At 43.0% G+C, this 13299-nt stretch overlaps 1 protein-coding gene across 7 annotated transcripts in view; it reads right to left on the reverse strand.

Annotated features, from left to right (window-relative positions):
* sdk1 (sidekick cell adhesion molecule 1) overlaps positions 1-13299 on the reverse strand; it is a 615491-nt gene that overhangs the window by 274701 nt on the left and 327491 nt on the right. For 5 of the 7 annotated variants that reach the window (XM_062964472.1, XM_062964471.1, XM_062964470.1 and 2 more), the window contains exons 10-13: positions 11255-11371; positions 11004-11171; positions 6248-6350; positions 3005-3181 (exon numbers count right to left, since the gene is read on the reverse strand). In XM_062964472.1, the coding sequence (XP_062820542.1) occupies positions 3005-3181; positions 6248-6350; positions 11004-11171; positions 11255-11371 (565 nt within the window). The remainder of the gene's footprint in view (positions 1-3004; positions 3182-6247; positions 6351-11003; positions 11172-11254; positions 11372-13299) is intronic. The other 2 variants (XM_062964469.1, XM_062964468.1) reach the window with 2 other exon arrangements.

A 13299-nucleotide genomic window follows, 5' to 3' on the forward strand; every position in this document is an offset into this window, starting at 1 on the left:
TTTTTTGTCTGCTGTGCTTTATTATTATTATTATTATTATTATTATTATTATTATTATTATTATTATTATTATTATGAGAGTAGAAATGTCTGGAGAGATCTCACACTTGGACGGTCTTCTAAATAATACACACATCAGTACATGCAAGTTGTTAGCCTTAATGCTAAGAGCATCAAGTTGTGTCTTGTCTATTCTTAAAATCCCTAAAGAAGACAACAAATTAAGTATAGGAAACAGCAATATAATTAAGCACCGGAAGTAACACTCTGTTTGGGGTTCTCTTCTCAGCAAGAGATTCCAACCAGAAGAGTTGAAAAGGAGAATATAAGAACGAGTGGTTTCCAAACATAATTCAGTCATGGCACTCAAGATAGATATAACAAAGGTATAACAAATATATAACAGAACCTTAGAGATAAACATGCTACATTGCCAGGTTGAACGTATGCACCTTCTCTAAGACAAGATTAGGTGTAACTAGCCAGCAGAAACTGATGCTATTAAAAACACACACACACACACACACACACATTAGTACTCAGTTTCAGTCCAAAAGATTATGGCATTAGACTATCATCTTCTCCTGCTCAACAAAACTGCCGGCTGTTCTTACAATCCACTTCCATCAAAGCTTAAGGATCAGCTCAGCCGAGGAAAACAATCAATGCAGGTCCCTTTCAATTTTATACTTATCAGCGGAGCATTTAATGCAGATAATCACGGGCAAACACAGCCCTCCGTAAAGAAGAGGGAAGGCTTACTACAGACCCGAATCAGAGAACTTTGGGCCTGCGCTTGGAATTGGGGTATTCGGCTCCCGGGAATATCGACTCAAGCCTTGTAAAGGCAAAAATAGGCTGAAATCAAGGAATCACAAGGAAGGACTGAACCCGTGCACATGCCTATCTTCTATTAATAATATTTTCCCGATTTTGACCACATTCTGATGTTGCTGGGCCACAAATGTTTCAGTTTCCATCCCTGAAATGTTGGAGGATATAGATGATGTAACTATTGCTGCTCCATAGCACTCTCCAGATAGCAGTGGGAAGGTTCTCATTCCCCTGAAAGGGCAGTTCTCTCTCTCCTCTCTCCCATTTGAGTAAACAGAATGTAAATCATAATTACAGTTTTGGACTTGGTTTTTGGGGACAGAAGAATGCTGGGGACAAAGAGGGAAACTGGGACATTTCTAAAGCATCTGAATGGGGGTTATGGCAGAAGATGAATTGGAGCACTCTCTACAAAATGGGGCAGTTGAAGGGAATGAGAGTGCATCTTCAATACTTCTTCACCAAACAAACAACGATTGGCTTTGGAACTTTGGTCTCCCTCATCTCTTCTCGCTGATAAACAAGAGGATAGATCAGTGATTCCCAAAGTGGGCGCTACCGCCCCCTGGTGGGTGCTGCAGCGATCCAGTGGGGTGGTGATGGCACCTATTAGGACACGGGGGCGGGGCCAGGGGAGGGGCGGGGCCTCTTTCCAAGTGCCGGAGACAGGGCTGAGCACCTGAGGCGCCTGTTAGGACACACAGGGGCGGAGCTAGAGGAGTGGGCGTGGCTTCTTCCCAAGAGCCTGAGACAGGGGTGAGAATCTATACCTCTCCTGAGGCGCTTGTTGGGACACAGAGGGAGGAGCTAGGGAAGGGGGCGGGGCCTCTTCCCAAGAGCCCGAGACAGGGCTGAGCCTCTATACTTTTCCTGAGAGGCCTTTTAGGACTAAAGGGCGGGCTGGGGTGGGGGCGGGGCCTCTTCCCAAGAGCCCGAGACAGGGCTGAGCCTCTGTATACCTCCGGTGAGGCGCTTGTTAGAATAGGGGGACGGGGTATAGACGTTCAGCCCCGTCAGGCACTTGGGAAGAGGCCCCGCCCCCTCCTCTAGCCCCGCCCCCTGTGTCCTAGCAGGCACCACAGGATAGGGATAGAGGCCCAGCCCTGCTTCAGAGCTCGTAACTCCACCCATCCCAGTCCTGGCCGCCCATTTGTGGCCCCGCCCACCTCCCCCTCCCAGCCCTGCATCTTGGACTAGGAGAGGCTCAGCCCCTCCCTCTTGAGCAGGAGCCACGCCCACCCCTCTAAGCCACGCCCCCTTTTCCAGGAAGGGGGACAGTAGGCCAAATAAGTTTGGGAACCACTGGGATAAATGCTCTTTCTAGTGTTTAATAGCTGACAGACAGTGGGCAAATTTGGTCATTGGTCAGAATGTCTTTTATGGCCCCAATAAACTGGGCCCATAACCCTTTGTTGTGGTAATCTCTGAGCGGTTAGACTCAATTTAACCCTCTCTGGGAGAAGTTCCACCAGAAATCAGCAGAGTAGCAAAAGCAAAGCTTTCAAATGCAGCGGTTATTTACACGCAGTGAGCAAGAGAAGCCTTTAGGATTGCAATGGACTGCAGAGTCTCAATAAAAGTTCAAAAAACTCCATTGTAGATAGAAAGGCTTGGGAGCTGTCTAGTCTACTCTAGACTGGTTTCTAAGGAAAAATAAGAAAGGAAAAATAACAAACATCTAAATAGTTACATCTTGCCAGGAGGGATGGCAGGACGTGTTCTTAGCTTGAAGAACAAAGGGAGAAGAGACTGACCCAAAATGGTTCCAACCTCATGGTCCAGTTTATTGGGGCCATAAAAGACATTCTGACCAATGGGAAGTTAGTGTCCTTAGAGATTCACATTTCTACTAACTTCAAAGTAAAGGATGTGACGTAAACAGGATAGAGTGAAACACGGTAAAGCCTGTCTAGGCATGCTTTGGAAACAGGGAAAGGATTCCATCAATCTAACGCTATCATCTATCTGACTACATCTAGACTTGAGTAGTCCAGGGTGATTCCCAACACTCCACACATATGTAAAATCCCAACCAATGTTCAACGAATCTAGATGTATAGATGTATTGGAACAATGAACTGACTGGGTTTCGTAAAAGCAAATACAAAGTCAAAACAAAACAAATGTAGAGAAAAGAAGACACACCACCTAAAACGGTCGGGACACTCACATGACTTCCATCCGAGCCACCCGGGAATCGTTCCCTCCGAAGGACGTGACTTCGCAGGTGTAGTCTCCGATGTCCCCGGACCACGTCTGGCTGATGATGAGCGTGCCGTCTTTGCCGATGGTGAGGCGGGAGCTGCTAGATGGATTTATGACAACGTTGTCCTTCTTCCAAACATACCTGATTGTCACAGTATTTCAGACCGTTAAAGTCAGATGTCTATTTCGTTAAAAAATGATGACATATCAAGTGCTGAAATTATATGGTAAAAACAGAGCTAAATAATTATGTAGCACAGTCAAGCTTGCTAGTCATCTCCCAAGGTCTCTTTCGGATCCAGTCAACGTCTGTCAGACCTGAGAGACTAATAAAATGCAATTGCCCTCCTTAAACATGAAATCTGAAACGTGAGTTGTCAATCTGAGCCCAAAAAGGCTGAGGCTGGCGGACGGATGCCAAGATTTTTGTGTTTGTTCCCAGAAGTGGAAAGAAAAAGGGCAGAACCATCCTTAGTTTTATTAATTGTGGTTTTTTAAACGGCAAGTCTGGAATGAATTGTCACTTCCATTGTACGTATCCCAGAATCTGCAGAAACCTGTCGGCACCACCCTCCAAACCCAAGAACCAACACTGGGATTACATCCCAGAACATATTACACTTCTGAATGTTTAATTCTAGAAATGTCCAGCCAAGTTTAATTTCACATTTTGTCATGATCTCCAATCTTTGACATCTCCGGTCAGCTGACAAAGAATTGATGCCAGCGTTAAAATGGGCCAGCCATAAAACCTCAATTACCCTCTGGTATGTGAGAGCCCCTATATAAATGGGCCAAAGAGAAGGTTCTGGTATTTTGTACAATAAAACCTGTTGGAATCTACCATCGTGTGTCTTGGTGCTAAAAGAGAACCCGACACATTTAGAATAAAATACTCTGGTTTCTCTTCGGATCATATATACCAGGCATGGGCAAACTTGGGTCCTCCAGGTATTTTGGACATCAATTCCCACCATTCCCGTCCTCAAGACCTTCCTTTCCCCCCTCAACCGCTTAAGCATTATCGTGAATATGAAGTTTTTTTGGAACACATAGGGTATTATTTATTTATTTATTATTTGATTTGATTTATGTTATTACCGTTTTTATTTATTTATTATTTATTTATTTACTACATTTATATCACGCTCTTCTCACCCCAAAGGGGACTCAGAGCAGCTTACAAACCAAATGTACATACAATATATTATTAGCATAGCACAATATATGCATTAAATTACTATATTGTACTATATCATTATATGGTAATATTATTAGTAATATTATTATATTGAATATATAATATATAATTAATATTATTATATTGTATTATTATTAGTATAATATTGTATTGTATTGTATTGTATTATAATATAATATCAATATTATCTATATATATAAAAGGGTAATGAAATTTCGGCCTAGGACAAAACAACAAAACTACACATCCCAGAAACACTAAACTTGGCAGCACAACCCCTCATCCATGCCTCTACGTTCATACAACAAAAAGAAAAGAAAAATAGTCCTAATTAGAGGGAGAGGAATAATTGTTTTTATCCAATTGCTGCCAGTTAGAAGGCTACGCTCCGCCCACTTGGTCTCCTAGCAACCCACTCACCCAGGGGACAGGCAGAGTTAGGCCTCACTTAGGCCTCTTCCACACTGCCTATAAAATACAGATTATTTGATTTTAACTGGATTATATGGCAGTGTAGACTCAAGGCCCTTCCACACAGCTATATAACCCATTTATAATGGACTTAATGTAAGGTAAAACCTTTACCCTTTACCTTAACTACCACCAATTCCTCAATACTTTTATTTCTCATACCATCATACTTCGCCACAGCAACGCGTGGCCGGGCACAGCTAGTATGTATATAATTGTATATATTTTTGTTTTGATACTTGTTCTAATTGCTTTATTCTGTTTTGTTTTGGGCATCGCCCCATGTTAGCCGCCCCGAGTCCCTTCGGGGAGATGGTGGCGGGATAGAAAAATAAAGTATTATTATTATTGTTGTTGTTGATTTTCTGCAACCTGGTGCCGCAATCAGCAACGAAACCTATATAACCACACTTAAGAAACTTAAAAAGGCAATAAGAAAGAAGAGGCCACATTTGTTCCATCAAGATTCATCACAATAATGCATGCCCAGACACACAATTTTTCACAATCTAGGTGGCTGCAAAAATGGGTTGGTCAGCAGTGCTTCAACCACCCTACAGCCCCGATTTTTACTAAATTTTTACCAGTTTGGACTTCTGAAAGACAACCTACACAGTTACAGATTCAATGACTTGAAACAACTTTAAAATCATGGGTCACAAAGCAAGACCCTTAATTTTTCCAAAATGTTTTTGATGCCTGGGTTAAACGATGGCACAAAAGTGTACAAATTGATGGTGACTATGTTGAACGGTAGTTTTGTATAGAGAATAGTTCAAGCTATGATCTGTAACAACTTTTGCTGTTATGTGCTCATTCATAACACTTTTTATGACACAGGAAGAAAACCTTTCGACCTAGCTGTGTATAGAAAGACCCACAGACACAATACTATTAGCACGACAAAAGGAGAAGCTTTTAAGACACGGTTTCCTCCTTTTCTCATTTAATTTTTTCTTTCACAGCAGTGAAATTGTTCGACATGTTCTAAAGGGAACGGCAGCCTTCCTAGTTTGCCTTTTTCTTTTTCATCTGCATTATTTTCCATTCCTCTCCATGCTCTCTGCATGTCAAAGAAACAGAGGGGGGAATTCCTCTAATTCATGCTTGTAGAATTTGGCAGTTTTAAGACTACTTTACATTCTGCTGAGTTGAATTGATTATAATTTTTTTTTTCCAGAAGCAGATGTGATGCTTTCAGGAGTTTTTCAAACATCCCTACAAGCCATTTAAACTGCTTTGGGTTTGATTCTCATTAAGTATCAGCTTTTGACAAGTCGGTTTTATTGATATTATATTAACCCTGACAGTATATCATCGGAAGTGATATTGAAGTCATGAAGTGGAACAGAGTTTGTTGTAAATAATATATAAGTTGGAAGAGGAAAAATAAAACTAGACGTGACATGATGAATGGCACAACCTCCAACCTTAGGACTCGGAAAAAGGACCGGAATGAGCTCGCCTAACACAAGTTGGCTGGTTTGTAAAATTAAGCTCAAATAACCTGCACAAACAACTGCAGACACCACCAACCTGATTGAAATTCTCGGGTCATGAGCAGCCTCACATTGCAGCATTGCTGTGGTTCCCTTAATAACAGTGCTGTCCTCGGGAGGGCGGACGATAAAAGTGCGATCTGAAAAAGAACACGACCCGCAGTTCAGGTAAAATTGCTGGCTTCCATCTTGGCTTAGGTGCTTGCCCTCGGAAAGCAGCGAGCTCGGTTATTTGTCATCCGGGCAAGAACATTTCTGCTCCCTTGGCTCCCTGCATCTCGCAAACATAGGAAAGTGCAAAGTTCTCTGCAGACTCTCTTCCCCGGAAATTCGTCCAATTGTCTCCCACTTTTAATTTCCCAACGGACTTAACCCATTTTAGGGACATGATGGTAGCAACCTTAATGGTAGGCAACACTAACTATGGCTGGCATGCAATCGGAATTCAAATGGGAGGTCTAAAGGTGTTGTGACTCAGCCTTTGTGTGACTCTGATGAGGATTCTGGGATGCAGTTTCAAGATGATGGGATTCAGGTTCAGGATGAGTTTCAATGGAAATTATGAGATTCAGGTTCAAGAAGATTAGATTCCGGTTCACGATGACTCTGATGGGAATGATGGGATTCATGTTCAGAGTGTTCCTGCTGTGGCAGATGAGGAGCAGGGAAGGGTGTTGATGATTCTGAAGATGATACTGAAGCTAGCCAGGTGCAAAGGGAGGACAGCTCCCAGTCTGATAGCATACAGACAGATGCTAATGCTAACGAGCTGTCTGGCCTTGACGAAACAGAATCTTTGGATTGTGCTGGCCGTTTGGAATTCAAGATTCGCAGGAGTGCTAGAATAGCAAACAAGAGGGAGGTCAGAGGCCAAAGAAATGCGTTCAATGGGAATTATGGGATTCAGGTTCAGGATGAGTTTCAATGGGAATTATGGGATTCAGGTTCAGGATGAGTTTCAATGGGAATTATGGGATTCAGGTTCAGGATGAGTTTCAAGATGACTTTGATGGGAGTTATGGGATTCAGGTGCAGAGTGTTCCTGCTGTGGGAGATGAGGAGCAGGGAGGCTTTCCCACAGGAAGAAATGATGTTGTTACTGATGATGGTTTTCAGGTGCAAGAAGCAGAAAGGGAGAGTAGCTGCCAGCCTGATAACACTAACAAGCCCTGTGGCCTTGAAAGCGATGATGAGGCCGCTTCTCTAGATCGAGCCAGTGGTTTGGAATTTCGGGGGTTGCGCAGAAGCCTCAGAATAGCAAATAAGAGGGAGGTCAAAGGGCATGGTATGCTATTAAAACAGTCTGCTGAGAGGGAAATCTTCATCAAAGCAATTCCTCGCTTGAATCAAGAACTAAGTCTGCTTTTCTGTATTAACTTATAGCTTGGATGTATCCTCGTTTCTGGGACTTTGGCTTTGTTTTAAGGAATGTTTCCATGGATTTGTTCTTACAGCCTTGTTTTTGTAACTATCTTTTGGAACTGAACTTTTACCTTTTATGAACTGTCTTTTCCTTATTTCCTAATAAACTACAAAAGACTACGATCTGTGTGCAGCCTGGTGTCTTTAGCAAGGTGAAGCTAACCTGAGGTGCGACAAAAGGGAACTTCAGATCTTCAGTTCAAGATACTTCAGTTGTTTTTCTAACTAGATGATTGAGTCCTAGATTGATTGATTGGATTTATAGCCCTCTTTTCCTTCAGGCCAGGATTAAATCTGAAGACCAATTGCTTAAACTGAAATTGCCATAATTTAGACATACTTCAGCCCCCCCGTGGCGCAGAGGGTTAAACCGCTGAGTTGCTAAACTTGCTGACTGAAAGGTCGGCGGTTCGAATCCGGAGAGTGGGGTGAGCTCCCGCTGTTAGCCCCAACTTCTGCCAACCTAGCAGCTCAAAAACAAGCAAATGTGAGTAGATCAATAGGTAGCGCTCCAGCGGGAAGGTAACAGTGCTCTATGGAATCATGCCTATGGCCACATGACTTTGGAGGTGTCTACGGACAACGCCGGCTCTTCAACTTAGAAATGGAGATGGGCACCAATCCCCAGAGTTGGATACGACTAGACTTCATGTCAGGGGAAAACCTCATAATAGATATTAGACATGTCCAAAAAATCGTTTTGAATTGTATATCGGAATTATTTCGGATTGTTCTCGCTTTTTGAGACGCATTCCGAGACATTGTTTCACAGCGCAACCAGCAATGTAATTCGAACCATTGTTGGCCCATTCTCTAATTGTCTCTTAACGTTTTGTTAATTTCCCCCCCCCCAATTTTTTAAAATATATTTAAAAAAATATTTTAAAAATTGTTTTTGTTTCTGCAACCTACCTTGAATGGGAGCTTAGCTCAGCCTAACGTGGCTGCCCATTTTTAAAAAATCCTTGCATCTCATAAAATCGGAAATACTTTCTATATCAAAGTGCCAGCGCCCCCTACTTTAGAAACGAGAGTTGAAACGTTTTTTTAAGCGATCGGACATGCCTAATAGATATATTATGAGGAGACTTGACTTACTAGTGAAGATAATAAATGCTTGGCAAAAGAGAAGAAAGTAGGAAAAGAGGAGAACTGCTCCAAAGGTGCATTTATGTCATCAATGACGCTAAGGCTATAACATTTAGACATATCATTGATAAAGTAGATTGGAGACCTTTCATTAATATGTTTCCCATAAGTCAAAGCTGACCTAACAGCAGCTAACAACAATTAACAACTAACAACAGCAACAAAGTTACTCTATGTCATAGGATGTGAAGTGTACATAGTAATATGGGAAACTATCTTATGTTCTGGTAGGAATCCTTCCAAGGCCCATCTGGAAATGTCATGGTTTGCACCACGTTTCTTTGTATGCAACGCATGTGCTCCGCTACGGAGCTGCAGAGCCTTATCTCATAAAATATTTCATAATACCCCACAAACTCAAGAGGTGACATTCACCCAAACATCATTATAAAGTCCCATCATTCAAAAGTGCTCGGGAAATGAAGGTCACTGAGCAAGTCGACACAAAAGGTTTCACATAAAGGGAACGGCTGCCGAGTACATCAGCCAAATCCGAGTGTGAAAAAGGAAGGTAAATGGAAAAGAGGAACAAAGTCCCATTCCTCAGAAGCAATAATAGGCCCTAATGCTTGGAGAGGTATCTTGAGAAGGAACAAGAGTCAAGTGCTTAGTGTGAACATCGGATCCCATTAAGCACCATGTCCGAGAGTGCCAAATATTTCTGCTCTTCAGCTTATATAATAGTGTCATCCCAACTGCTGCTGTAACAGTGTACGACTGAATTAAATAACTTTTCAAAGATCGCCTATTCGGAATAGAACTTTGACAGGACACTTCCACCCACATCTCACTGACTTGGTGGAGCAAGCAGCTCCTTTTTAAAAAATCCTTGCATCTCATAAAGATCTTTAGGATGATGCCAACTAAACTAGAGCTTGGGAAAGTTGCACGCTCAATCCTATCAATGCTACTCATCCTGGTCAAATTTGAACAATGTGTGCACAAAGATATGGAATTATGTGAGCCATAGTCCAAAACATTTGGAAAGCCAGTGGTTTCAATCAAATCTAGAAGCTACATACACATAGGGGCCGGGCTGTGGCGCAGCTGGTTAGTAGCCAGCTGCAATAAATCACTACTGACTAAGATTGAAGCCTGGGTTGGACTGAGCTCCCAACCATTAATAGCCTAGTTTGTTATTGCCCTAAGCAACCCGAAAGATAGTTGCATCTTTCGAGTAGAACATTTAGGTACTGCTTTATGTGGGGAGGCTAATTTAACTAATTTAAGGTAAAGGTTTCCCCTGAGATTAAGTCCAGTCGTGACCGACTTTGGGGGTTGCTGCTCATCTCCATTTCTAAGCCGAAGAGCCGGCGTTATCCATAGACATCTCCAGTTCATGTGGCCAGCATGACTGCATGGAACGCCGTTACCTTCCCGCCGGAGCGGTACCTATTAATCTACTCACACTCTTTGGGTTGGTGCTCATCTCCATTTCTAAGCCGAAGAGCCGGCGTTGTACATAGACGTCTCCAAGGTCACATGACCGGCATTGACTGCATGGAGCGTTGTTACCTTCCCGCCAGAGCTGTACCTATTGATCTACTCACATTTGCATGTTTTCGAACTGCTAGGTTGGCAGGAGCTGGGGCTAACAGCGGGCGCTCATTCCGCTCCCGGGATTTGAACCTGGGACCTTTCGGTCTGCAAGTTCAGCAGCTCAGCGCTTTAACACACTGTGCCACCGGGGGCCCCTTTAACTAATTTATGGCACCATAAAACTGCCAGCAAAGGAATGAGGAAGTTATCATCAAGGACTCGGTGTCACAGGTTGACAATGAAGCAGTAGCTCCCCCTGTGGCCAGAATCGAGCACACCTTCATGAAACCGAAAGGTGCAAAATGTTAAATTGTCTCTTTGTCTGTCTATATATGTCGTATTTCTAATGGCATTGAATGTTTGCTGGAATCAAGCATACCCTCAGGAAGCTGGAAGCTGGAGAAGGTTTAAATTGCCTCTGCGTCTGTCTCTGTCTCTGTTCTATGTTATATAGCATTGAATGTTTGCCTTATATGTGTCAATGTGATCCGCCCTGAGTCCCCTTCAAGGTGAGAAAGAAGGGTGGAATAGAAATACTGTAAATAAATAAATACACAATTCCTATTCAGTTATTCAATTACAACCCACCAACTCACCCACCCACGAACTGGGTGCTCAAAGGCACTACTGGAATAGACAAGGCCTTGATCAATGCAAGAGTTTGAACCCAACGTGATCCTTACTCCAAACGGTAAGAGCAGCAGAAGCATTAAGGGCTCCTTCGGAGTTGACGGCACAGCAGGTATAGTTTCCAGCATCTTGAAGGAAGACCGGGGAGATCTGGAGTCCTCCAGACTCAAGGAGCAGGAACCTGGGGATCTGGACGGAGCCGCTGGCCAAAATCTGGTGCTCTGAAACACAGCGTGGAAGAATAGCTTCAGTTCCCTGAGCAGCAAATTGGGGTGATTTCCCAAAAAGAAATAAAACAAAATACCTCTCCTCCAAGCAATGGCAGGCTTTGGGGCTCCAGAAACATCGCATCTTAAGACTGCAGTCATCCCTTCAGTCACAGTGATATCGGCAGGAGGGTGAGTAAAAGTGGGGGCAACATCTGGAAGAAGAAGAAAAAAAAATCCAGGGTGTTTCTTTAATAGAGTTCTTGGCTAAGTCTTTGAACGATCTCTAAGCTCCCGGTGGAACGGCTCGATCTATTTTTGTTGCACCACTAATGGACAAGCACATGACAATCACAACAGGAAAGCCTTTCAGGAGAGAAAGCAACCTTTCACTATTTATCTCCTGGGAATTGGCCAACTTGCCTATGCTGGCTAAAGGAATAAAATAAAATAAAATAAAAACCCTGGCAGCAGCCGTTGCGCAAGTACAAGCAAAGCAAGGAGGGTTTTGAAAAGGAGGTTTGGAGGAAACTGAAATAAACAGGACTCGCTGCTTTTATCCTCCTAACATGCTTCTTTAAGATGAAAAGCAACACGAGTCTGACATTAGTTTGCCAAGTTAAATGTCAGCCAAAAGAAGTTGCGATTTCAATCCCATCCAAGGTATGTCTATGTTTCTACCAAGCTTTCCTTGCCGTTCTGTTTTAATGTGCCACTTCCTTTCAGCTTCCGATGCAAAGATCAAACAGGGCCAGGCTTGTTATCTCGAGCCCGGAGAAGATATCAGACATTTTAAGAACCCAATATGTGTTCAGAGGTAAGTCTAGGAAAGATCTAACAACGGAGCCGAGTGCCAATCACAGGAGATGTATAGCTTGGCACCTGTCCATCCCACCGGAATCCAGTGAATAACTGTCATTGCTAAAGCGGAGGCTATTAGAGGAGATTAGAACTAGAAAGTCATCCACGGCACCTCGGACCAAGCCTACACTCTTGATATAGAAAGGAATCATGATTGACGGTGTGGCCTAGATGGTCTAGTTTCCTAGGACAAGAATGGTTAGAGTTCCGGGGCCGTATCCGAATAGGCAGCAAAGCAAACCGGGCCGGGCTGTGGCACAGGTGGCTAGTAACCAGCTGCTTTAAATCACTACTGACCGAGAGGTCATGAGTTCGGGTCGGGTTAAGCCTCCGACCATTAATAGCCCCGGCTTGCTGTTGATCTCTGCAGCCCCGAAAGACAGTTGCACCTGTCAATTAGGGAAATTTAGGGACGCTTTATGCGGGGAGGCTAATTTACAAGACCATAAAACTGCCAGCAAAACACGAGGAAAGGAATGAGGAAGTACAGCCACTACTGGACGGTGAAGCAACAGCTCCCCCTGTGGCCAGAATCGTGAAGCTGGACAAATGTTTAAAAAAATGCCTCTGAGTCTGTCTAATGTATGTTGTTTGTCTGTTGGCATTGAATGTTTGCCATATATGTGTTCATTGTAATCTGCCCTGAGTCCCCTTCGGGGTGAGAAAGAAGGGCGGAACATAAATACTGTAAATAAATAAATAAAAACTAGAACTCCCTCTTCTCTTCCCTCTTACACATTCATCCACTCACCCCAATGCATGATAATGACAGCAATAACAACAACCACAATCGATTTGTCACATCTATTTGTCTCGAAACGAGGTCCACAAGCACTTTGAGGATGGAATCTTCCATTGGGTGACTTGGCATCTACTCTGTGAGAAGACGGCATGATGTGTTTTCATTCAGGGTGGGATTTCCCATAGCAAAATCATGTGCTATTACCCTGTTTCCCCTAAAATAAGACATCCCCAGAAAATAAGACCTAGTAGAGGTTTTGCTGAATTGCTAAATATAAGGCCTCCCTCGAAAGTAAGACCTAGCAAAGTTTTTGTTTGGAAGCATACAGGATTGGTAAATGTACATACCATAGATTGTTGTACATGGAAATAAAGGGTAGTAACAAGAAATAATAATATTATTATAATAACATTATTCTTGTATCCCCAGAAGGGACTCAGGGCAGCTTACACAAGGACAAGCCCAACAACAACATAAATTTACATACGAACAGAAATTTAAAACAGTAATTTAAAAACAGCATAGCAATAAAATATAATA

This window comes from Anolis carolinensis, unplaced genomic scaffold (genome assembly GCF_035594765.1).
Source record: "Anolis carolinensis isolate JA03-04 unplaced genomic scaffold, rAnoCar3.1.pri scaffold_13, whole genome shotgun sequence".
Lineage (NCBI taxonomy): Eukaryota > Metazoa > Chordata > Lepidosauria > Squamata > Dactyloidae > Anolis > Anolis carolinensis.